This window comes from Melanotaenia boesemani, chromosome 3 (genome assembly GCF_017639745.1).
Source record: "Melanotaenia boesemani isolate fMelBoe1 chromosome 3, fMelBoe1.pri, whole genome shotgun sequence".
NCBI lineage: Eukaryota > Metazoa > Chordata > Actinopteri > Atheriniformes > Melanotaeniidae > Melanotaenia > Melanotaenia boesemani.
Window position 1 is genome coordinate 14,637,397 of NC_055684.1, and position 27,302 is coordinate 14,664,698.

General features: G+C 39.2%; 1 protein-coding gene across 2 annotated transcripts in view; it reads left to right on the plus strand.

Moving 5' to 3' along the window:
* pmepa1 (prostate transmembrane protein, androgen induced 1) overlaps positions 1–22,508 on the plus strand; it is a 36,666-nt gene extending 14,158 nt beyond the window's left edge. The window contains exons 1-5 of one of the 2 annotated variants that reach the window (XM_041979037.1): positions 14,109–14,288; positions 16,491–16,645; positions 17,696–17,749; positions 17,871–18,214; positions 19,027–22,508. In XM_041979037.1, coding sequence (XP_041834971.1) covers positions 14,231–14,288; positions 16,491–16,645; positions 17,696–17,749; positions 17,871–18,214; positions 19,027–19,333 — 918 coding nt within the window. In that variant the 5' untranslated portion in view covers positions 14,109–14,230 and the 3' untranslated portion in view covers positions 19,334–22,508. Of the gene's footprint in view, positions 1–14,108; positions 14,289–16,490; positions 16,646–17,695; positions 17,750–17,870; positions 18,215–19,026 lie in introns of those variants that run through there. The other variant, XM_041979034.1, reaches the window with a different exon arrangement.
* Positions 22,509–27,302: the final 4,794 nt, after the last annotated feature.

Sequence of the window (27,302 nt, forward strand, 5' to 3'; positions counted from 1 at the left end):
GAAGGATGGAGCGGGAGATCGACAGGCAGATCGGTGCTGCGTCTGCAGTGACGAGTCACGAGCTGTTGGTAGTAGGGCTGCACGATTATGACCAAAATAATAATCACGATTATTTTGATCAATATTGTAATCACGATTATTAATCGCGATTATTCACTGTGTTTGGAAAAACATGTATTTTTATTGCACCAATTATAAACAAACTACGTTGCAACAAATTTTAGTGAGAAATTAAACTTTAAATTAGAATAGATGATAAATAATGCAATAAATACATTTACCATTCATTTTTGAGAAGTTAATGTAAATTTTGGGGCTACAAAAGATGCTAAATCAAGAGCCGTTTAGGTGCCAAAAGAACTGGTTCTCTGAAAAGAGCCGAACATCCATCACTAGTAATGGATGTTAGTGTGGGAGGGATGTTGTGAGAAAGGCAAACATTGAAGAAAAGACAACATAAAAATGTTTAGAACAGTAAAGAAATAATAAAAATTTAATTCTTCAGTCAATATTTTCTTTGTTTTTTAAGTTTAATTTTATTAAGTGTAATGTTTTTTTTAATTAGGAGTCTGCAACATGTCACAACACTTTTTAAATGTTAATGTCGACACTCTTCATTAATAAACATTAATATCTGACGGTAAGCCAGCGCGGGACCAGCCAGCAGCAGTTATGTACGTTTCATTTTCAGCCTGGTCATGAAACAGATCTTCTCCTGCTCTGAGTCCAGCTGCTGCGTGAGGACCAAGCCTCTTCTGAGTGCTTCTGGACGGGGGAGGGGTCGGAGCACCCCCCCCTTGTTGAAGAGTGAACTATACGCTCTTTCACGTCAGTCTCCAAAAGTCTCCAATATCACCAGAAAAAGTCGTTAGATTAGTCGCTAGTCGTTTTTTGAAAATAAGTCGCTAGAGGTGAGTGAAAACTAGCAACACTGAATACAACTAGCTGCCGACTGTAAAAGGTGCACGCCCTTGTTCTTTAGGCAGCTTAATGAAGCTTTGGCCTCGCGTTCGCCCCCTGGTGGTTGGCTGACTGCAGGTTGAGAATGTGTGTGATCAGAGAAGCAGCAGAGCTGCGTTTTTAATGTAAATATCATTGACGATCAGGTTCATTTAATTGTGGCCACCAAAATCGTGATCACGATCAAAATCCGGTTAATTGTGCAGCCCTAGTTGGTAGTGACCGAAAGAACAAGATTGCCAATACAAGCGGCCAAAATGAGTTTTCTCCGCAGGGTGGCCGGGCTCTCCCTTAGAGATAGGGTGAGAAGCTCGGTGATCCGTGATGGGCTCAGAGTAGAGTCGCACCTCGCAGATGAGGTGGCTCGGGCATCTGGTTAGGATGCCTCCTGGACGCCTCCCTGGTAAGGTGTTCCAGGCACGTCCCACTGGAAAGAGGCCCAGGGAAAGACCCAGGACGCGCTGGACGAACTACATCTCTCAGCCGGTCTGGGAACGCGTCGGGATCCCTCCGGATGAGCTGGTGAATGTGGCCGGGGAGAGGGAAGTCTGGGTTTCCCTGCTTAGGCAGCTGCCCCCGTGACCCGACTCCGGACAAGCGGCAGAAAATGGACGGATGGATGGATTTTTGGCATGCAAACAACTTCAAATGTACAGAATCTGACAGGCTAATTAATTCATTCAGTCTTTCCTTTCCCTTGCAACATGTTGTTCCAGTGGCTTTGTTACAGCCATGTTTGGGTTTCTGCAGACGTTTGTTTTGTCTGAACAAGAGGTTATCTCTGCCTCACAAACACACACACATGCAAACACAAAAGGAAAGGCAAGTTGTTTCATGTGGAGGATGCAGTGAGGATATGGGCTGAGTTGAGCCGAGTCTTTTTAAGAAAAAAGATCTTTTCAAAGCCGGGTGCTTTGAATGTTTTAGTGTTTGCCACCAAGCCACTCTGAAGCAGGTGATGCTTATTGCATAACAGCAAATGAATGATGAAGAGGAAGCATTGTCATGCTTGCATTGTTGGTCTGCAGTTTATAAAGAGAATAAGGTGAAGGTGATGGTGGATTATATGTATAATTGTATATAGTGGCGCTAGTAAGTAAAGATTATTGCACCACCATTACAGAAGTGTTACTTGGTCTCATTTTGTTTGGGTTTTGACTGTTAAAATGATGCAACTTCATCTTGCAACACATCGTTACTGTGAATTGTGAGCAGTTATTTTGATAAATATTGTTGTTTGTCGCCTGATTTTACAGATTTATTTTTTGAAACTCCTGGGTTTGCTGGTCCCCATGGTGGGAAAAATCTGCTGTTATTTATCTGCTGATGAGTCTGAGAATGAATCAGCTTATGTTTTAAAAAAAACTGAGAAAAGAGTATGATTTTTTTTTTTCACTGTAGCTGTAAACAGTAGTCTGGTTGTTCCCTAAATAGACAAAAATGGAATAAAATCTAAATGTTCTGACAACAAGAACCTTAGTGAAATAAAAAGAAAGTTACCATATTTTCAACCTCTTGACATCAGCAAATTAGCAACAAACCACCTGTACCTTTTTTTTTATTTAATTTATTTTTAATCTAGTAATTTATTTTATTTATGTATTTGTTTTTAACGATACTTATATAATTTTATAATATTAATTTATATTTATTGTTTATTATTAGCTTTTATAATATTTATTTTATTGCAGTTTTCCTGATTTTTTTTCCCTGTTTTTTAGTTTTTTATATTATTATAAACAGGCATTAAGTGGTTAACAAAGTATTATTTAATTCAAATTGAGTGGATTGATTCTAGGCCTTTATTAGACACAGGTCTGAATGACTTGTCATGTTTTTTTACACAAACATGTCTGAAATCTGTGTCAGCATTCATAAACCTCATGACTTGTTTCCACATTCGTGTTCATGTGAGTCAGCCATGATATCCATTCATTCCAACAAAAATCCTTGATATCTCTGACAGATGTCCAAACTATGCCTTTAATTTTTTCCCCCTCCAGAATTTTAAACACAGACAGCGTTTTGTGGCTGGAAGTTGGATAAACTTAGCAGCTAGCAAGCTACAGCAAGTAACACAGTTCACACTTCTTGTACAATGTTAAATTAAATTCTTTAATGAGATATAAACCCTGCTGTTTGTAGGTGGACATGCATACCATGTGGAACTGCAGAACAGACTGATCTAAACTGGTTCCGAATGAATAGATTAAATGTCAATATGTGTAAAATACTTCATCTTGTTAAAACACTGTTAAAAACAAAATCATTATTTCATTGAACTGATGAGATAAAGGGAGGAAATTTCAATTTATTTTCATGGTACTCAAATGATATGAATTAAACTTGTAAATAATAACACTTAGTGATAGTATCAGCCAGCTGTAGTGAGATGTGTGTCTAGATCACGAATTAAGCTATATAAACTCCATACTTTATTCTCCTTTACTACCTTCAGTCAGTAAGTGTGTCAGCTGTTTGGTTCTGAAAGAGTACTGTGCAGTGAGTTTATCAGAGTTGTACTATTGAAAAAACTTCCTGATGAGCTAAAATGGGCTTAAAACCTCTCAACATGCAGAATATGTGATAATTTACTTTTTCAGACTCAGCATTTAAAGAGAAAACTCTGCCAACAGCATGTAGTTATTGGATCAGTTGTTCATGAAAAATACTTTTCTTCAGGGTTTAGACAGGCTGTGTGCATGGAGGCTAAGTGAAAACAGCTTGTTGAATCTCCTGACACACACTTAAAGCACTAAACCCGTTGAGATTCATATACAGCAAGTCATTAGCACAACTTAGAAAGTCGACTTTGTAGATATTTATAAAACTCTAAACACATATAAATGTGCTTTCAGTTCATTGGTGTGTTCTGCTGATGTGGAAAAGACTTTTCCCAGAAACACAAACACAGAGTCAGACAGACATTGTTGTGTCTAGCCAGGTGTGTGTGTGTGTGTCTAAAGACCGGCTGAGCTGGTTTTAGCTTGGCAGCTAAACACACTGTTTGGAGAGGGAATACGTGTCTGACTCTCACACATACACACACACACACACATACACACACACACATGCATCCTTTTCTTTTTGTAAACTTGATCTGGCACTAATTACACATTGGAACTACTTTAACCTTTAACACACACACACTTAACACCTGCAGTATGAAAATAACACACTTGTCCTTATATTTTAGACTAAATTATGGTTGATAAGCGAACGATCAAATCTTTTTTTAAATACCTACTTTTTTATTGACAGAAGTGAAGTTTACGTTGTCTGTAATTTATTCCTCTGCGTTCTTGCACAAACATGAGATGAGCAATTATAGAATTATTTTAATTTATCTGAAATTGGGTCAGACGTTTAGATATCATTTACTGAATTACTGATTTAGTTACTTTCTCACCATTATTGTGTAACCAGATGTTCATCCAGCCCATAATTAGCATGATCCAACTCTGGTAAAGCGGTCATGAAAACCTGTTAGAAGTACTTATTTGAAGAGTATTAAATATTTCTGTCTGCTTCTCAGACAGGAGAATGTGCTGCTTTTGCTCCTCTTACAGATAAGTAACCTTTTGTATAGTTTTTGGTCATTGACCATAGACCAATATATAGCCCAGATATAGCTAAACAAGTTAAAAACATAACTTGAACGTGATCCTTTGCTGCTGCTTTAAAAAAGAAAGACCTGCACTTATTTTTCTCGACACCACAAACATCCAACTGAACCAGTAACTTCAGTGACTGGCCTGATGCACCCTGAATGTTCACCAAGAGCACACTGTTAATGATTATAATGTCTGGTGTCACGCTGGATCAGAGCCACGCGACCTGCCCTCAGACTTCCACCTCTCTTTCACATTCAAATTAAAAGTGTGTGCTCGTGTACGAAGGTCTAACTGTGTGTGTGTGTGTGTGTGCGCGTGTGTGTGTGTGTGTGAGATGGGGTGCGAGACGACAAGGGTAGTCTAACTCCTTCTGGCTAGAATTAAAATGAGCATCACATAAACACACACACACGCGCACACACACACAGGGCCAGACAAGCAGCTGATAATGAGGTTTGATTTTCATATGTTTCAGACAGAATGCTTGGCAGGTCAGCTACCACGCTGTAAATGTGTGTGTGTGTGTGTGTGTGTGTGTGTCAGAGCCAGTGTAAATGCTCTCCTTCTTTACATGCTCCCTTTTTCTATTGTTAACATCAATGACTGTGTGTATGCAGTACAGCACCAGGTGCATGACTCCCCTTTGTCTGTGTTTTGTCTCAATTCAGCGTCAGGGCAGCCAACAGTTATACAGCAGTTCTGAGCAAATCATTTCAATTTTCACTCTGTTGTGACTGTAAGTGGTCTCAGACGGACACACAAGTTCCTCGTAATGCTTTTCATGGTGTTTTGGCATGTGTTTAATAGGTCATCCAGTTGTATTTCATTCCTGGATAAATTATGTTTTAAGACGCTGAATTAGCTCAAAACCCCACAAACAGAAGATAAAATAAGATATATCTCACAGTTTTTTTTGTTTTTTGTTTTTTTTTCAAAATTGCTAAATGTATTACTTGTTTTAAAACTGTATTTGAATCATAATAATGTTTTTGACCAGATCAAATAATAGATATAAAAAAGGCTGAATTCTTTATTAAAAATAGCATATAAACTTTCAGACAGCAGCTAAACACCGTCACCCATGACACAGGCAGCATGAAGACTATTTAAGATTGGACCTTTGAACCCTCCACCACCAACTTCAGCAAATGAAGAAAATGAAGAAATAAAGAGGAGTGTGGGTAGTGTGGTGGAGCAATAATTAGCATAGTTGCTTTTCTGTTTGTGGTTAGTTTTGTTCTCTCTGTGCCTGCGTGGGCTTTCTCTTCCCGCAGTCCAAAGTCACGCATGTGTGGTTGATGAGTGATTGTACAGAGGCTGTAGATGTGAATGTCTGTGTTTGTGTCCTTCCAGTGTGTGGCCATCCTCTCGCCCAGTATCAGCTGGTAATAAACTCCATCCAAATACAACCATAAACAGAATGAAACAAATTTGGAAAATGGATGGATGGATATAAAAGACCAACTTTAAGCTTTATGTGGCTGAAATCAGCGGTTTATCCACGTCACTTCGGCCAGCCGGACGTGTTAGAAAGCAACGATTCATCATCATGTGATACGAGTTGGAGTGACAGACGTGTGACCTTAACAATGACAGGATGTCCATTTAAAACTGCTCAACTGGGTTCTGTTGTGCAAGATTCTCCATTGGCACTTTTTATTAATCTTTTTGTTTATTTGTAGCGCGAGTTTGTATTTGCCATCAGCCTAAAGACCCCGACTCTTAAATCCTCTATTATTTGAATAGATGTGAAGATGGGGTTGCTCGTAAAACCTGCTTCATGTATAGACACAGTGATAGATGCATCTTTGCACAAGAAGTAATACCTGCTGGCTGCAGCAGGTTGTGTTTTGACACAGTTCCATTACTTTTGTTTATGATTAAAAATCCAGATGTAAAGTCTCACTCACAAAAACAGAAAAGAGCAAATAGAAGGTCACATCTGTGCTGGAATTTTTTTCTTTCTGGTAAAACAAGCCTTTCAAATACTTTTTTATCTGCTGGAGATATTTTTACAACTGACCTCACTCTTCTTCTCTCCTTTTCTTGTCTGGTTTACTCATTTTTTTTAAGGACACGTCTTTATCTAAAATAATGAGAACAAAATTACATATCTTTGTAGCAGGCTGACAGGAACAAAGTTGCCAATTTAAAACTGATTCTTGTTGAAGTTATCTTTTATGTGCTGATATAAAACTGGTTCATGTTTTAGTTTGGTGCCATTAGTGACTCATGGGTCAGTGTTAAGTGACTTACCTTAACCACAGTCCTTTCAAAATGTTTAAGGACTGAAAATGAGTGGGAAAAAAGCAGCCAATGTCCAAAGAAAAACTTCAAAAAACCTTCAGAAAGTCTCAAGAATTCTTTCTCAAGACCAATTTAAAAGATTTTTAATAAATAAAAAAAATCAAATAAAGTTTGCTTTAAAGCAAAATATAACGAAATTAAGGGGGGAGGCTCAAGATTTGTGCACAGTGCTGTATAAAAACAGCCAAATCCATACAAAATACAAGGCTGCAGTGTCCTTCTGTTCAATTCAATTTTGTTCAGTGGGATTGTAATTGTCTTGATATGTGTGTGTGTGTGTGTGTGTGTGTAGTTGAATCTTTTATTTATTCAGTAATTTTATGGCTTAAATATTTAAGTGTGTGAGTGTAAGCACTGCTGTTGAAGGACGGCACTGGTCTGAATGTTTAAACATTTTTCAAACATTTCATAATAAGTAACCCATTGAATGAGCGAGCAGCAATGTTTGCAAGGGTTTGAGAACATTCCACAAACTTTCCGTCATCATCATGCTTCAGTGAAGAAGCAGTGAAATGTACGATCAGCCAGACCTCTGAAAAGATTGTGTAGTAAGAAGGTGAAAGGGTCAGAGGGCACTGCACCCTGGCTAAGTTGATAAGAGTCAGCACCGTGCTGTGTTGTATGGTTAGGACACTCAGTCTGTGACCTGCTCTTGGCTAGAGTTAGCATAGCTAGCAGTCCATATGGGATTCACAGTTTTATATGGGAGTTCCCTGGATTAGCACTCTAAATTTAGACTAATGCTCTTCTGTCCTCTCGCATTCTGTTTGTTCTACTTTCTGCCACTCCATTTTCATTCTGCACTTCTTCATCACTTCTGTCAGTTTTCTATCCTTTCAGTTCACTTCTCTGTCTTGCGTTTACTTTTCTAATCTGTTTCTGTCATGCTTCACTTTTATTTTTTATTTATGTTATTTCTTCCTTTACCATGTTTTCTATTTAAATTACAAACAAGATATTTGAAGATGGGGTGGGGAATAAACATGGTTGTTTTTATACATTCTTCATAATATTTCCTTCGTCATTGTGCCAATCAAACTTCCATTCATACGCTGTAACAGGCATCTTTAGCTAATTCTCCCACCTCCACTGAAGTGCGTTTGGTTTTAGTAAAACGTGACCGCGTCATCCCAAACGAGACGAGCTAAGAGTGACGTTTCCTTTTTCAGACTGATGAAGGATGAGAATCAGGAAGGAGATGAGTGAAAGATGAGATGGGATGATAAACTGAGCCCTTACTTGACACAGACACATGCTCACACACACCGTTTTCCCATTATTGAAACCAGCAGTGAGAGTTTTGTCGAGCAAAGTTCCCACACTTGTTGGTTGCGCCGTCACCATGGTCTCCAAAGTCAATGGAGTGTGTGTTTGTGTGGGTTTGCTTTTCTGAGTGTTTGTTGCACCCATTACCCCCCACCCCCAATAGCCTTTCTCATGGAAATTGGCAAGCATATTGTGTGAACCTATGACCTATAAGTCTTTCTTTCTCACACACACACACACGCACACACACACACATACACACACACGATCACACACACAAACACACACACACAGCTGTCTGTGCTATTTCTGTCTACCCAGACTGTCGAGTCATCTGAGGACTGGGAAAGGGCAGAAGAATTAGCTTCTCTCCCACTGTTCCTACTTCTTTCCTCCTCTCCACTCTTTAGTTTTGTTCTTTTTCTTTCCTTATCTCCTTCTTTCCTAGCTCCATTTAGCTCTCCAGCAAATGCTTTTCTCTCCCTTGCTTATATATTTTCCCCTGGTCCTTCTTTTTCCTTAACTTTTTCCCCTCATCTCACCTTTCCCTTTCTTTCTTCCTGTCTATCCTCTCCCTATCACAATATCTTCCTATCTATCTTCCTCTTTTCCTTCTACGTATTACTATCTCTCTCTCCATTCCCCTGCCCTCCCCCTCCATCTCCGATGTTTCTGCTCTCCCTGAGCCATCTGACTCGGCAATGACCGCCTGTGACCTTTTGCTGAATGCAGGAGGAGGAGGCAGATCGAGGGAGGGCAGGCAGCGAATGACAAATGAGCTAATTGCTTTAGATTAACCATGGAGTATCTGCCTGCCTGCCAGGCCTACAGCCTCCTCCTGTCTAGACGCCACAGAGGGAGGGAAGAGATCAGCAGCCTCTCATGCAACATAACCAAGAAGCAAAAATGCTTTAATAAGCTTTTGTTTCCGTTTTCTTCCGAGCATCACAAATCAACTTAAAATAACTGGAAGTGAAGTGCTGACAAATCAGATATGGACAGTAATCTGCTTTCATTTTGAATGCAGTAATTTTTTTCTCTTTATCATGAGACATCTTGAAAAAAATAATTCAGAGCAAGTCCTGAGTTTCCTATAATGCAGTCTGGTTAGATATTTTAGAATTTCTCCCACTTTCACGACTCCAGTAAAATCTGAATGAATCTGTGACAATATACAGCTTTCTGTCTCTGTTTTCGATTTGCATTTCGAAAATGGGACAAAAAAATGGATAGAATGGAAATTATTAAATTCTGAAGAGCAAAAAATCTGTGGTCTGACAAGATGTTTTTATAGTGACAGCCGGTAGGTTTCCTTTAGAAATGGGAAACAAGAATTCTCATTATTTTCTTTATTGATTGATCTCAATCTTGATCACAGTACTTGGTTAGTGCTGACAATTTTAAATGTATACCAGTAATGACCACAAGAGGCATCATGTGTTTTGCTATCAATATTTTTTCATATGATCAGCTTATGCTCTTTTACTACAAGAACTAGTGCACTGGGTTTTCCGTGCTTTCTGTGCAGTCGCTTCAGTGATACTTTTTTAGGTAAATAAACAAGTTATTTATGCTTCCCATTTTGAAAGTTTTCACATCATATAAATCGGTTCTTGATCATTTTTACTGAGTCCAAACCACTTCCATTTTATTGACAGAGCAACACATTTTTTTATACAACTTTGGCATTTTGGAAATATAATATCTGTTTTATTTTAGACCCAACCCGGTTTCTTGGCTCTCTTTGGCTACTCTGATTCTCTCCTATGTTTCTGCTCAGTATTTTTCCTCAGACTGCTGGAAGTCATAAAATCAAACTGAAACTTTGTTTTTTTTAAACCAATATCTCGATTTTGATTTTGCACTCCAAGCAGCAGAGAACACATGACAGAAAATATGTTGCTTTATCTGTCTGAAAATCAGACAGAAATGTGTTTTTAAACTCTGCCAAGGGAGTAAAAGATGGACATACTCATGCTGAGAACTTCATACATCACAGAGACTAATCTGAACAAGCTGAATCTACCGTCATTGTAGTTATTTCTGAGTCTTATTGTGGCTTAAAATGGATCCAGTATTCTTCGCAGGATTCATTAACGTCAACATGCTATCTGAGATCTGAACTTTAAGAATATTTAGAGTGACTCAGTAAAACGGTCTTTATTCACTTCTTCAAGACATTTCAGAAGTTGAACTGTTTTCTGTCCTCTGCTGAAGTTTGAAAATATGATTTCACAGCTGAGTGTTGCTGTCACACCGGCTGTGAGAGAGTTGATAATAAAAAACGAAAAGTGTGGAAACGCAACACAAATCCAGCGTAGCTTAAAAGTAATTGAGGCTGGGATAGAGCAAAATCATGGACAACTCAGAAATCCCAGCCAGGTGCAGTTTTTAACACCATGTCCCGGTAAAAGAGGATATTTGTTCACTCTAAAAGACAACAGAATTTATGTCTGAAGCCAGTGGATTTGTAAAGCCATGGACCTGGATCGAGTGTCATGTTACACGAAAATTAATCACACTCCTTTGCCATTTGCTAATTACAACGATTTAAATTGTAATTTTGATTTGGTAAATGGTCCGTGTTTATATAGCGCTTTACTGTACCTGGGATGATACCCAAAGCGCTTTACATCATACATCACATTCACCCATTCACACACTGATGGCTGAAGCTGCCATGCAAGGCGCTCAACCACGACCCACCAGGAGCAATTAGGGGTTCGGTGTCTTGCCCAGGGACACCTCAACATGAACTCGACTTGGCCGAGGATTGAACCGGCAAACCCTGGGGTTACAAGACGACCGCTTTACCTTGCTGAGCCATGCCGCCCCCAAAAACGATTAATTGTTCTAGCTATGAGTGTGACTGTGCATTGTTATTTGTCTTAGTGCTAGCTTTATGATTGACCAGTGCCTTGTTCAGGATGTGTTCTTTATTAAAATAGTCTTATGTCTTATGCTATGGTTTAAATGAGCTATGACACATTTTAATAAGACTGGGTTAAATACATCTTTCATAGAAACATCAAAGTATCTCTCCATCACTAGTAAATCCAAGAATACCATTGTAATTGCAATATAAGGACTTATTAAACCCACTGCATATGACATTAACGGAAGACACTGCTCAGTGGATTTGGAAGTATTAGTTTGTTTACTTCATAAATGATATAACAATCCTGATTTGTTAATTAGCAGATGTTGCCGTTTCTCCCATCTTCTTTCTTGCCATGATTTGTCCTCCTCTTTCCTTCTCTACTCAGTTTAGCAGTTTTTAACCAAACACTAACTAAAGCTAACTTGCCAACAATGGCAGTAGGCACAGGTGATGGGACAGTGTTCCTTACATGTTGGTAATTCCATCTCAGCACTTAACACACTGTCATGTTACTTCATATTCTCTATTCAAAGAAAAAATGAAAGGTAGGACTGAAGGAGGAACCCAAAGAGAGGAGAAATGAAGGGGCATGCTGTGGCTAACAAACAACAGCAAACATAAACAGACTAAAATAGTTGTTTGTCAGCAGTTGCTCTGCCTATTAAAAAGAGCTGTTGTTATTGTCAGAGAAAAAGGAACAGACACTTAAACATAGCACAGTGCCAGTCTCACCATCTGTGTGAAGCCACCCAGACTGTGTGTGTGTGTGTGTGTGTGTGTGTGTGTGTGTGTGTGTGTGTGTGTGTGTATGTGTGTGGGCCCAATGCCTGCGCACAGCTTGTTCTTTCAGCTAGTGTTAAACTCCCACAAATTTCCTTTCCTTTCCTTTCCTTTCCTTTTCTTTCCTTTCCTTTCCTTTTCTTTTCTTTTCTTTTCTTTCCTTTTCTTTTCTTTTCTTTCCTTTCCTTTCCTTTTCTTTTCTTTCCTTTTCTTTTCTTTTCTTTCCTTTTCTTTTCTTTTCTTTTCTTTTCTTTCCTTTCCTTTTCTTTTCTTTCCTTTCCTTTCCTTTTCTTTCCTTTCCTTTTCTTTCCTTTCCTTTCCTTTCCTTTCCTTTTTCTTTGTCTTTCAGCGTTACTAAATATGCTACTGTATTTTAATATTACCATAGAGCACAGTCTTGAACTACTGCCTTATTTCTTCATATGTTAATAGGAAAGATGAAATATGTGCAGCATTTTACTGAAACATGTGCAAAGTAAATATTAATACAGCATATAAGGTGAAACATGAGTTTGCACAATTTCGAATGAGCTGAGAAAGTCAACGTGAACCCTCTTAGACAAGCTTTCTTGTCATTTCTTTTAGGAGTAGCTCTTCTTGGTTTTTTGAAGGACTTTCCGAAGCTCTGTCAAGATGATCCCACACTGCTTCAGTAATGTTGACTTCAGGGCCCTGGGGAGGATTCATCACTCCATCAGACCCGTTGCCACTGATTTTTAGTCCAGTTCTTGTGGTATTTGGCATACCTCAGCCTTTTCTCCCAGATCTCTTTACTTAATCCCATAACAGCCTTTTTTTTCTTTTTTTTTTTAACAATTCCATGAAAGTAAAATAGAGTAAAAAATAATAACAATAATAATAACATACAATCTAAAATTAAACAAATTCATAACTGATAAAATTTAAATAATACATAGATTATATAAAATAAATACAAATATAATAGTAAATAAAAAATATTTTAATGAATTGAATAAATTAATTAGAACAAAAAAAACAGATAAAATTTGATCAAAGAAGCAGTTCGTAGCAAATTTCTGACCTATTCTTAACCCATCAAAGGGTTAAAAGTAGGTCTTTAGCTGCCTGCTTCCATGGAGTCCATTTCTAATGAGGCTTCAGCCACCAGTTCATGGATCAACTGAATGTCCAAAAGCATCTTTCAGGTCCTGTCAGGTCTGTACTGGATTACAGCTTTTCCTAGCTGCCATATCATCACAGAGACAAACACTGACTCCTCTAAGGTCAGTTTACAATCAACCATTACCTTAAGATGTTTTTGGACTCCAAGGAGAAGCCAGAGTACCAGTAGAAGCACATTAAGGAAGATAAAACTCCACATAAAACCGTCTCAGCTGAGATTTGAGATTAAAGGACAGGAAAGTGGGCAAAGATGGTGGCATAACAGGCCAAGGGCCAACTGTCATGAAGACCTACACCCTCCACACACTGGGGCGCCTGCTCGCTGGGCCACACAGCACCCTGAAGTGCCTTTGTCATGCTTCAGTGATTCATAGGTTCACATTAAGTGGCCTTACAAAGAGAAAAAGCATGTGGAAAAAGCAGAAACTGTCTAAAGAGAAACTTTGAAAGACCTTTAGAGATTCTGAAGAACTATTGCTCAAGACCACTTTAAGAGATGACAACTAAGTCTGGCTCCCTGGAAGTAAAATACCACAAAATGAGTGATTCCTCAGTATTACACAAGAACAGGTCTGTGGCAGTTTCTCTACTACAAAGTTGAAATTAGACTAATTCTGTCCTCAAAGAAGAATTTATAGTTGTTCAAATCGCTTTTTATAATTGTTTTATACTGTCATAAAGAACTTTTCAATAATCATTTGTGGAGCACTTGTAAAAGTTTTGAATGCCGCAGTGTTTATGTGTCCCAATGACCCCCCACCCCTCCATTCCCTGTCTGTCTCATCATTATTCTGTCCATCCCTCTGACCCATCTGTCTCTCCCAGACGCTCCCAGCACTCCCCCCTCCCTCTGTCTCTTTCTCTCCCTCCTCTCCTCCTCCTTCACATTGACCCCTTTTGTTCAGAGCTATTGAGTGGTGGGGGATGCAGGAAGGGTCTGGTCAGCTGTTTCCTCAGTATGTGTGTGTCTGGACAGTGTGGGAATGTGTGTGAGAAAAAGTTGCAGACAAAGCTTGGTGGAGGCTCAGAGTGTGTGTGTCGACCGGTGAGGACACACACATGGTGTCAGAGCATCTACAGGACATGTAATCTGGACTTTCACAGCAGAGGGAAGTTTTCTTTTAGTTTCTTTTCTTTTTGGTTGTTTTTTTTTTATTTGGTTCTGTTTTAGTTTGTCACCTTAGCCTTAAGAAGAGATCCTCAGGTCATAATCACTGGAGTACAAGCGTTCAGAGAGAAAGTTGTGGTCTGAGCAAAGGTCTCGTTCTGTGAAGAAACTATGCAGCCTTCTTCAGGGAGTCACGACCATGAAAACTGTGTGCAGACACAACTGTGCGGTGAGTTTCAGATGCTTTTTAGCCGTGACTTTCTAATCTGTAAGCTTTGATATTATTTCTGATGCATTTGAGGAAGCAGAAGTAGAGAATTTTCCTCATGTTTAGTGGTTTCTCAAGTGTAAGTCTGCAGACTCATCGTGAACAACCCTTCATCTGAATGACAAACTGGAATTAATTTATCATGCAAATAAAAAATCCTAACCATTTTTTTTACAATAGCTCATCAAGTGTGGACTTGTTAATGTTATAAAAGTTATTGAAAAATGGATTTCAGACCACATACTCTTAAGCTCTATTCCACCAAACTCATTGTAGAGGTCGTGTTGTCTAGAAAGACCAGTTAAAGGGTCCAGCTGGAGGAGGGAGAGAATGAATTACCCATGTGAAACTCCAAAATGTCAGCACCCTCTATTTTAAAAGCAGTACCTACTTTTTTCATAATGTAAAGCTGTATTCTATATAAACCTCTCATGTTAATAATACTCTGGTGCTGCCTGTGTGTCATTCTGAGGCTTTAAAGTTCACTTGAGAGTGAAACAACAGGAGAATAATAATGAAATTCTGCCATTAAACATAAATAAAAAAAAAAAAAAAAAAAAAAATCATTTTTAGCAGATTCCTGGATAAAAACATGGAATTAGCTGATGTAAGCCAGCTTGGTTTTGGTTGTGTGACCAATGTTGTGATTTTCAGTATCCATGCTGCCGGTCTTGTTAGGGTTATATAAGGTGCTTTTTTTACATTCTGTGTGTGATTCAGTCCAAATGAATGTCCACAAAACATGAAATGGTATGAATGAGTTACAGGAGTCACCTGGCTGTCTGTTGATGTTGTGTAACGGGTTAACTGGGCACACCAACCCAGAGAACTGGTGTGAACAGTCTGAAAACCGGTCTGCAGTTTGTGTGTATGTCTGGGTGTGTGTGTCTAACTGCTGCTTACTTTATGTTCCTCTGTCTGACTTGGCCCTGACCTCCGCCTGCTCTGAAAAAAGTGTGTGAAAAAAGCTCTGTATGTGTGTATGTGTGTGTGTGTGTTGCGCTGATGATGGGGGTGCTGGAGGCAGGGGTGAGGGGTAGTTTGAGCAGACTGTCTCTAAACAAAGGTAGCCCTGTCTGTCTGGTCTAGTCTGGCTCTGTGTGTGTGTGTGTGTGTGTGTGTGTCTGTGTGTGCGTATATGTCTGACACCCTGACCTCTGGATGTCTGAAGGTCTTTTTTCCCATTATAACACAGAAAACATATAAACTATGTTTTTGTGCTGTCATTTTACAATTTAGTCATATATAATATAGTATTTATTCACTTCCTTTTCATTAATTATCCGATATCAAACACAAAGAATGCTGATTTAAGTGTTTTATATGCTGTCAGTCATCAGCTGGCTCTACATTCAAACTATTTACTTGAACAGAATTTTAAATTTCAGCCTTAACATTAAGATGCCTCTATTTTTCATGTGTTTTGAATAAATAAAAAAATTCTTATTAGTAGTAGTAGTAGTAGGCCAAGCTTAGTAATCGTTCTTTTTGCTTGAACTGAAAATCCAACTTCAAACAAAAACATTTAAAGTTGAATTAAATCTTCTTCCTTCATATCTAAACTCCTTTGTTACACTGCTTATCCTTTACTGAGAGATTTTAATTTACATGTGAGGAGATTGGTGGAGTTGATTTATTTTAATATTGTGACTACAGTTTTATCTATACCTCTTTTGCATGTCTGAATTTTCACATAAACATTTAATTTAGCATCCAAGAGTTCCTTTCACCTGCAAAATGTGACTTTATTTGCAAATTAAGTCAACTAAAAATCATTATTATTAACAGTTATTATTAAGAGTGTTACATAAGTTTTTAAATGCTGTTTTGTGAAAGCAGATTTTTTCAAGTACACTGTACAATACTTAAAAGCTGTGATTACACCTGTATGCAGTGGGGCAAGTTGTGTTAAGGGAGGTTTCATGTTTTAGTAAAGACTAATATAACACATGCTTCTTCCCATAATGCAACAGGATAAAATACTGTATTTTGATTAACACCTATTCTTTGCAGTCTGCACACCTGAGACGTCTATTAGAAATCAGTGGTATCTGAACCCTGATGCCATTTATGGACCCGTTTATCTTTCAGACATCAGGGTCATTAAACATTGTTCTGACACGTATACTGACCTCCATATTGTTCTTTTTTCTGTCTTTACAGCCCAGCTGGAATTTGTCAAGATCTTGGTGATCGTGGTGGTCATGATGGTTATGGTGGTGGTCATCACCTGTCTGCTGAACCACTACCGCCTATCAGCACGCTCCCTACTCTCCAGACACGCACCCACGCGGCGGAGACACCTGCCGCTGGCCAATGTAAGTCAGGCGTCATGTTTACACCTGGACCTAGATGTAAAATCATTAAAAATGGATGCTTAAAAATAAGAAACTGTTAAGGCTTAAACAAAACTTCCCCAGTGGATACAGAGTTTGTTGTTATATTAACAGTCACTTTTATTGCTTTGATCAGACTTTGTGCTTTGCAGACAGAGGAAATGAGCAGTTGTTTGAGTGGATTAGTCACAGTGAAAACAGGTTCTAATAAAAGTCAGAAGGAGAAGAAAGGCTGAGTTTTAGGCCTGGTGACAGGCTGCATGCAATCCCAGTGATTAAACACAGCTGCAGGCTGATGCTAGCACCCTGACTCATTTCTCCATGAAGAGCTTCAGCGTCTTGCACCGTATTTCAAGATGCACATGCACTGCCTTACACCTGAGGCTTCCTCAAACATATGACTTCACTTGTACTTCCTGAATCACCTGCTACTGAATCACAGAGTGTGTGTGCATGTGTGTGTGTGGCTCCAGTCTACAAGGATATGAGTAAGGGATGAAGCATAAATGTGTATGCACACTCACACACAGACACACACAGACACACAGAAAGACCTTGTGATGAGCTCAGGGGAGTCGCAGTGTCCCAGTTAATTCGGATTAGCAGTCAGACACACTGACACACATACAGGAAGACACACGGGCAGGAAACTGTCGCCGGAGCAAGAGTAAAATCACACAAAAGGAGGAAAAGTCTCAGTCAGGCATTGAAAATAGAGGAACAGAGGTACTGCCATCCCTAAATTAGTTTTTACATTTGTGTATTCATGCTACTTAAATCAGTCCAAGTTTGTTAGCACACAGTTGCTAATGTAGCTGATAAGCAGAGACAAGATGCTGCCAGCAGCAGGACTCACATGGACAGATACGTGATTTATGGTTAATTTAACACCAACTGAGCCCTCTAGTGGACAAATAATGTGTAATACAAAGTGTAATACTGTCCCCTGAAAATACCATCAACAACAGTGTACAGCATTAAGACTTACTAAGAACTACTGCTTTGACATAATTCTGTCTTTCTCTGTCTCAGGAGGGAGGTCTGTGGTCCTCTGAGAGCACAGGGACAAACAGTGGTCTCAATGAGGTAAGCTTGGCTTGACATGAGCAGTATTCTTTCTATGTTCTAGATTATTCAACCACAATATTTTTCTCAAATAAATGTTGTACAGTGATTCAGCAGTAATTTAAAGCCATATGTCCCACAGCACCAGGTGTACAGCCCACGTCCTCCAGACAGAGGGGTTTCATCCTACCTGCAGCGGGACCCGCAGCAGAACCAGACCCAACCGCAGCGCTTCCAGCACACGTATGCCCCGAGTCGTTTCCAGCCGACGTACCCCTACCTGCCCCAAAGCCTCATCGATCTTCCTCCCACCATCTCCCTCTCAGACGGCGAGGAGCCCCCGCCGTACCAAGGTCCTTGCACCCTGCAGCTCAGAGATCCTGAGCAGCAGATGGAGCTGAACCGCGAGTCGGTCAGAGCACCGCCCAACCGAACAGTGTTCGACTCCCACCCCCTGGACCCGTCCAACTCCTGCCTGCAAGCCAGGTAACAACAAGCAAGTTGTGTGTTGGAAAATTTTTCCATTTTTCCTGTAAGAAAACTAAAAGGTCTTGTCATTAAAAAAAACAAAAAAACAAGGCACTTAAAGGCGTAGTGATCTCATACCATAAACAAATCACAACAAAACCAGATGCCTTAGCAACAGAAGAGGGAAAAGGGGACAGATTTCTTTGGGAATAATTTTAACCTGGGAACGTTGTCGTTCTTTCATTTCAGCTGGTTTTGCTCATGTTTCTGCTTTAGTAGTGGAAACATTCATGTGATCACCAACTTAGAACAAACCATTTTAGATCTGAATATTAAAGATTTGATAAAACAATAAATGTTTAAGAAAATTTAAATTCCAGTCTCCACAACCAGAGGAACTGTGATGAAGTCAGATTACTTGTGTTAGTCAATCAAATACAGCCTTTAAAGTAGATTAGTTAAGACTGCACAGCTGGATGATTTTAGAACTATTCCTACACTGCAGTTTTCTTAGAAGTGATCCAGTGTCGGCACAAATGGTTATAGCGCTGTGATCATGTCACGGGTTATTTGGGCAATGACAAATGCAGCAAGCATAATAGTGGCTTATGTTCATGAAAGTCACTTTAGATAAAACTACCTTATGGATATAATGTAAGACACCCTGCACATCCCTCCCTCCTTCATCTCAGCTGCAGGAGCCAGTGGGACCTGACTGTCAATTTTTAATGAAAAAAATTGCAGTGAACAAAGTATTAACAGGGCTTTGTGCATCTAATTGTTTTGTTCTGCTCTGTTATTATTAATCATCCTCATTATTTTGCCCTCAGACTGCAGGCCCCTCCCCCAAGCGTCCATTCAGGCATCAGTGTATTGGAGGCCCAGGAGGCCTTGTCCCGGCAGCAGAAACAGGGCTCTGGAGGTGAAGGTGCTCCTCCGGCATACAGCGAGGTGATTGGACACTACTACCACCCGACATCTCTGAACTCCAACCACCGGACTGTCTCGTCCTCACAGGCACCCCCTTCCTCGCTCATACACGGCCTTCTCAGACCTCCGCCTCAACAGCAAGGAAGTGTGGACAACAGGAATACAAGGAATACAAAGGAGAAATCCCAGAAGCCTCAGCAGGTGTGACAGGGTTGCATCCTTCTCCCTGATAACGTCAGCTTGCCTCTGGGGTTATCATCTGTGGGCTGTGTGGAAAGATCACATAAAAGGCCAACTCCGCTCTGTATGGTTAAAGAACTGGTTAATATTAGTTATGGTTCCAGCCGACGTGTGATCAGTCTTTGTGTCCTCGTCTCACAGATGGGACGAGAGCTGAGCAGCAGCAACACACACAGGCTTTTCATTAGCTAAGAACACCTGGAAACCACATCACATCTGTAAAGCACAGCCACAGGAGAACATCTGGTTCTTCTTGTCTCACAGCTTCCTACTTCCTGTTTGAGGAGCACTTCAGATGAACACGTGATGTTAGAGAGAGAAGGGGCAGATGGTGGAAAAGAGGAATACAGAAGCCAATGATTCTTCCTCACCCCTCCTGAATCAGCCTAATCTACACAGTCTTCATTATAAATATTTACTTGTTCTGTTTGTTACTAGAAGTCTTTGTGTTTGTTTGTCACTTCAGCGCCTGCGAAAAGCTTCAATCGTTTTGGTTCCTTCAGGATTTGTTTTATTTTCTTGTGATAATCCAGCCCTTGAAATCCCATATCTCATTCTCGACCTCGCAACACAGCATCGGCAGCAACTCCTGCGCCCAGCTTTGTTTTTATCAGCGGGACACGTTAGCATGCTATTTTTCATGTCCACAAAGAATCTTAGATTTAGTTAGCATTGTCTTAAACCAGCCCACCAGTTATAGCACACCGCTAACTGTCCTGAAGCTGAAAGCTCTGCCTTACATTGACCACCTGCTGCAGAAGATTTTATGTTTTCTGAGGAGTGTTTGCACAAAGTCCTGACTATTTGCAGACAAAAAAAAAAGAAATCTGTAATGTGATGGATAAAGAGAAAGGGTCGAGAAACTAGGGGTGTTTTTCTAAACTTGATGCGTTCTTAAAGATTTTTGTTTTTTCCTGTGTTTTATTCGATGTCTAGTTTTAGAAAATGAGACAAACATCAATAATCTGTTGGGTGCCAACTTTCACATTGAACATTTTTGCATCATACATGTAACTTGTATATTCAATACTTATGGAGTATGTGTATATATATATATATATATATATATACACACACACACATACACATGTATGCAAAGCGAAAGAGGAAAGCACGCGTTAAGAATTATTTATATAATTGCTGAAAAGAATTGCACTATTTTTTAGGATGCCCAGATGGAACGTATGAGAGAGATTTTGGTTGTGAAGGAGCTCTGTTTATTGAGGTATTAAAAGACAGCAAAGTGAAAAGACGGCGACTTACCACAGACCGACACGGTGCACTGCAGCTGCTATCACAAACTGTTTATGGGGGGATCCTGACTTTGGTCCAACGGACTCAGACCAACCATTTCTGTACCACTGATTAAAAAAAAAAATCTTTGGTTTATGCAAATGTCTGAGTCCTGCGAGCCACCCAAAAGTAGCATCCAACCTGTGGGTCCAATCAGAAACCTGTAGCTCTCTCTCTCTCATCCTATTGGCCGAATCATTAGCCAATCCCAAAGCTGGCTGCTACTACCTCGACCAAACAAGCACATCAGAGTTTGTCCACATTAATCAGACTTTGTCACATTAAAGAAACGTCTGAGCTAATCAAGACAATGTGTAATGTAGAAATAAGTAGAGTAGGGTGTAGTTGAACTAGCTTCTTGTTTTAAATACAGCTGTGTTATTTTATTTGAATGTCAGAGTCTTTGTTCAGCAGGTGAGAAGAGAGAGACACCTAACGTCCCTCATTGTAGTGCATTACTCAGGAATGAAGCCAGTCGCCCAACAGGCCCTTAAACATCTGATAACGCTGACTGTGCACCGCTGTGGTCACACATGAACGCATCAGACAGACATTTGTCATCACATGCCTCCACTTTCTTTTAAAGTTGCATCTCCTCTGTCTTTACAACACAAACAGTTACCTTGGTTAAGTTTCCCACTCTTGCAGGCATCTCTGAGCACTTTATCGGACCAGAAAAGAGACAACAATCCTCTGTTCAGCCAGCATCAGCTTCGCCTCACCGCCACACCACAGAACTCCAAAACTAGCGTACAACTCTATACTTTTGTCCACAAGATTCTTCAGTGTTTAAAGCTTCACTTTTAAAAGATGCAAGGAGCCATGTACCAAAGCTTTAGACATATTTCTGTTAGAAAATAAACCTCAATTGAAATCAGAATTATATTTTTAATCTAGCCTGAGATTTAATGCCGACTTTAGACATTTGCTCATAGTTTGAACCATTTTTTGTGTTTAAGTTTTGGGGCAAAACAATTTGAGTGTTGACCGCCGCACAAGACAGGTTGTTGAAACTAGACACACTGAAGTGTTGACAAGTGACACGAGTGTTAATAGCAGCATGTCCTGTGTCATGTCTCTAAAAGTGTAGAAATAGCACAGTTTTAGCCCATTGCATGAGATGCAGTTTGGCGACCTTCACCGGGACCCAACACAACTGCAGCCAAAACTCCTGAAGCTGACTTCACTTTGCAGCCTGAGGGGAGAGCCCGAGGCCAAAAAAAAGACATTTTATAATCCAATACGAGGAGTCTTTCTTTTTTTTTTTCCTTTCTTCTGTAAATCACAGGCTTTAAAGAAAGCTCTGACAACCACACATAACTTTTTAAAACAGAGTCAAGAATATAACCACAGGCAATCGTTAGAAATCCCAAATGTTCATGTAAAATCACCTTCCTGTGGTTTGAGGGGATTTTCTAAATCCTCAAAGACTCGTTAACAATTCAAACTGAAAATATAAAGTCTACTGCACAATGAGAGCGAACTTGCTTTTTCCAATAGAAATTTGCGGAGAGGAAAGGTAAATTTTACACAGGCTCCCTGTCAAGGTTGATGAAATTGGACGGGTGGATTTTGCAGAATCTTGTTGAACTGCAGCGATCACATACCTGCACCTCAGCTTTGCCTTTATAAAGATGATAACTATCCTTAGAGAAACCATAGCATACTAACCAAAGTCTAAAACTTCATTTGAGTTTGTTGCTTTTCATTGTTTTATAATCATTTATAAGTGATAAATAAGGTTTAGAATATTTGGTTTTGCAGCAGACTGAATATTTTATTCAAATTGGTAGAGGCTCTCAAACCGGAAAGTCCACAATTTAATTCCTGTCATACATAAAAATACATATACATAAAAAAAGAATCAATCAAGAAGTCATCCAGTATGACCTTCCTTCTTTCAGTTTTTTAGGTTTTTTTTTTGCTTCCTCCTTTGTGCTGCATTGTATTTAATAAGAAGCACTTACAAAAGTAAAAATCATAATGTTGAAATAAAGAATCTCTTGACCCCAAAGCAGCTGAAGGAACAATTATTAGATCAATCAGAGTGTGAACCGCCCTTGGCCTTATAATGAGATTACTAGCGTGGTCCCAATGCAAGTAAAGCTAATTTATTGACCTCTCCCCATTTTTACCAGTGTGATCATTTGTGTTCGGATCGAGTTAGGGTTCCTGCATTGGAGGGTTTGTAGCAGCTTACTGTAGAAAAAAAACTGTAAGGGACGACAGTTTGAATTTTTCAAAGTGTAATGCACGAGAACGAAAAAGGACCAACTTCTTATTTCAGGGAAGCTACGCTGGCTGACAATTAAAATTAAAAAGACAGGAGGAGGAAGGATGGATGGGGATAAAGAATCACTGACGTGTGAGGAGGAAACAGGTGTTTACCACTGTCTGCTCTCACTGCTAGTGAGAATTAGTGAGGTGGCATTATAGCTAACACACACTCTCTGTGTGTGTGTGTGTGTGTGTGTGTGTGTGTGTGTGTGTGTGTGTGTGTGTGTGTGTGTAAATGTACACCAATATGGCCTGGGAAAGACCTCCAGCTGTCTAGACAAAAACTAAACATACACATCCACACACACAGCAGACTAAACAAACTAACCTACGAAGCAGACCTTCTGCACACACACACACACACACACACACAATTTCATTCATCCAGTACACTTTTTTTTCCTCTTGTGGCAGACCACACAAGTTATAGTAAAAACATTTATCTCACACACCTCCCTCCTCCTCCTCGTCCTCCTGTCTGAACAAGCTCTTCCTGTTTCCTAGAGATGCCTGCTGTCCAATAACAGAGCTCCTTCTCAAGCTGGCCTTGCCGCCATTGGCTGCTTGTCTTTCAGTCTCCGTGGAAATGTTTGTCGTTTGATATTGTTGCTATGTCGTACAAGTGTGCCTGCCTGCGCTGAGACGGGCTAAATGTGAGCGGCTTGTTTGGGGCTGTCAATCATCCCCGGCCGCGCTGTCTTAGATGATGATGATGATTGGATGATGGTGATGAGATTGATGAAGATAGATGTTTTTTTGATAGTGATGCCGCAAAGATCGTTGCAATACACCTACTATTTGCCTTTTTGATTATATTAGTCATATTTTACCGTAGTGTGCTTAATGTAAGAGTTTTTTTTTTATTGTTGTTGTTGTTTATTCACTTGAGTACAAAAAATATTTCACTTCAATCCATCCTTCACACAAAAACTGTTACTTTTTTTTTTTTTTCATTTGTAAACTTTGAGGGTGTAAAACTACCTACAGAAACACACAGAGATCACCGGGGAAGATGTGTAAATCCACTACATGGACTTCTGTGTTTAAGTGCCCTTTCCAGTTGAAGGTTTTCATGTTAGTGTGCAGCTGTCAGAGGAGATCTCCCAGCTTTTTTTTTTTTATTTTCTTTTTTTACATAAACATCACCCAAAAACAACAGAACTGTTTCAGTCATTCCCTTCGTTTCAGTTGTTTCTGCTTCGCTTACATTCGTCTTTGTAGATGTGACCCAGTTTTGTTGGCTTATCACTGGTTTCCAGGGTCTACATGTGTGCCTTCTGATGTCTAGCAAGAACAGAAACCTACACATCACACTCCGTACTGCTGCCTTTTGATGCAACATCTTGGTCAGCCCTGGCCAAGCAAATTTCAGTTTAAGCAGCCTTGATTAAAAGAAGGAAGGAAACCCTTCTGGAAAAGAAGAAAAACTACATTTTTGTTACAACTGAGCAAACTTAAGTAAAATCCGAAGCCCCGGAGCTGCTACTTTCTGCATGTTTAAATGTACAAAGATTTTTTGTGTTCATTCCAACTTTTTTTCCATCTTCTGTTTTTTCTGCAACATCAAGTTGCAAAATCCTGAAGATTTTCAGGAGACCATGTTACATTTTAGGATGTTATTCTCCAGTTCAGACTTCTTTGAAATGAGGAAAAACCTGAAGAACTTGATATCAAAGTACATGTTTATCATTAATGGAGAAAGGTCAGGTCTGAAAAAAAGAAGCATTTTTTTGTGTTTCTGGTCTCTTCTGCTCGCTCTGCTCCTTGAATCAGCGCTTCATGGCGCCTTTTATCTGACAATGTTGAGGAAAAAAGTGTGATAACACCCTCTTTTTGTTGCAGTATGTTACATGTGCATATTTAAATAAACCTCTGTATCTTACAGCGCCCTGGTGCTTGTGACTGTTGTAGAAGTCTTCCACCTGTTGTTGAATTTATCCTGCAAGCATGTAAAAATGTGGGACTTGTACAATAGATGGGTTTGTTCTGCTCGGGGTTCCTGCTCACAGCGGGTCCAGGTTTTGGTGTCTAGAAAAATCATCAAATTTCAGAGTGATCCACAAAATCTTTACACCCAAACAGGAGCAGGTGTGAGATCTAATGTAGGAACCCTGATTGTTACAGCAGAAAAACTCCTGGAGTTCCTTCCATCTGAATTTAGCATCAGACTCATAACTTCCATTGAAAACAAATGGATCAACATGAAGACGATGCTCTAAAGTTCAGGGGTTAACTCCAGTTTGTCATCCTTCACAGCATGGCTCACACACTTATATAGAGGTCCAGTTTATCCTCATCAATAATAACTGCTTATTTGTGTATTGAGACAGTTCACTTTAATTTATATTCGTGTTGCTGGGATTGTTGTTGTTTTCTTCTCTGTTACAAAAACAAGACAATGGTTTATTGTTGTCACAGAACTCGGTATGAATCAGACACATTTCAGTTAGTCTTTGATTGAAAAAATAAATAAAAGAAATTTTATAAATATTCTTTCGCCTCTGGTCGTTATTATTATCATTACTATTTTTTTTGTTCCTTTATTAAAGGTGTTGCATTAAATTACATATCAGAAAATACACAAAAAAATGTTTTAGCAAACAGCAGTCAATCAACAAAACAACATTCATATGAAAGAAAGCAAAACCAATTCAAGGACAACATTTTAGAAAAAGTTCTGTTGCACTGAACTGGTGAAATATTTTTTCTGTAGGTTTAATGGTTTAATAACAGCTTCTTAGATATTAAACTATGACACATCAAATTAGAAATTTTAGATTTATTTAAAGAAATGAATAAATTAAGCCTTCAGTTCAGTGAATGTAGAATAAATTTACAGTCACTTCATACTGCTGTGACGCTCTGCAGACATAGTTTTGATTTTCTTTAGCAGAATTTGGATCTAAAACTTCTGAATCCCCTGCATTCAGGGTCCAGCTGCATCCAGCAGGCGGCGCACTGTCATCTGTTTTAAAGTGGATGTAAATCTTCCTGATTGAGGCTACAGAGGGAGTAAAGCCTTCTAGAAAAAACTCATCTCAAAGCAGATGTAGACTTGACTTCACAGCGGATATTTGGACACAACTGTGTGACTGAAACTGTGATTTGATTCAAATATAAGTATCAGGTCAAACCCCCTTTTTTTATTTTCAGAGGAACAGCTGCCTCACAACTTCAGGCTTAGTAGTTAAAGTGATGTCACATTTATTTACAAAGGTTAGGAAATAAGAAAACTGAAAGTTTAAAGAGGTTTAATGTAAAAATGAACACAAATTAAGAAGTGCATGGTCATAAATTGTGCAATAATTTAAAACTGGTCTTTTGCTTTAATTGCAGTTCAGCAATAAAATGACTCAGCTCTGCAAATCTATGTAATTTCAGGTGAAATACCATCTACATGCCTGCTTTTACCCAAGTAAAATTTAAGTCATTTTCAGCTTAATATACCTCAAGTCAAGGTTTGGTTGCAAGACAACATTTCACAGTAAATTTTATTGCCACTTTTACTTAAAAGAAAGATTAGATTTCTCTTTTATCTTTCAATAACACTACTGTGCATCACTACATGTTAATTTTATATTTTCTACTCTTTGACTCTTTCTATTCTAATCAAAAGGTCTAAAGTATGTCTAAAACTCTAAATGCAGTAATTTTCTGCAATGGGGCGATAACTGAGCATGTCATCTTAACAAGGGAAAGTAGTTAAATATATTCCATTATGAATTAATAAAGATGACAGAAGAACCAATCAGAAAACACATGATGATACAGCGTCACTTAGTGATCAGTCAGTGAACATGAAAGCTTGATATCAGCTCTGAACCTGAGCGTCTGAGGACTGAACATCTCCAGATACATCGTGTATGCCAGCGGTTCTTCTGATCACAGCTGATTCAGCAGACAAGCTTTTCAGGTCACTTTCAGAGAAATGTGTGTCCTTTCCTACTCTTGAACACACATTCATTTAATGATTTACAATTTATCCTGATCTAAGAAACTTTAGACTTTTCTTGGATTTGGTTGAATTAACGCGTGACCAGTGCACATCTGGAATAAGGTCAGACTTCAACTGGTCAAAAAAAAAAAAAAAAAAAAAAAAGAGAAAGATGACTAAGAAGATTTGATTTAAGTTGCAGACTTATGATATTTAAATCAAAGTTTACACTGATGCAAGTGATCATCTGAAAGTTTTTTACATGATATTGTGAATCACTTTAAAGGACTGATTGAGTTATTTTGGTTGCATGAGTTGAGGTTGTTTCTTCAGCCGTCCGTTGCACAGGATCAACTGGTTTCCTGCTAAACTTAGCCTTTAATGCTACGCCATCATGGTGTCTCTAATCTGCCATATTGCTGGGGTAATGCA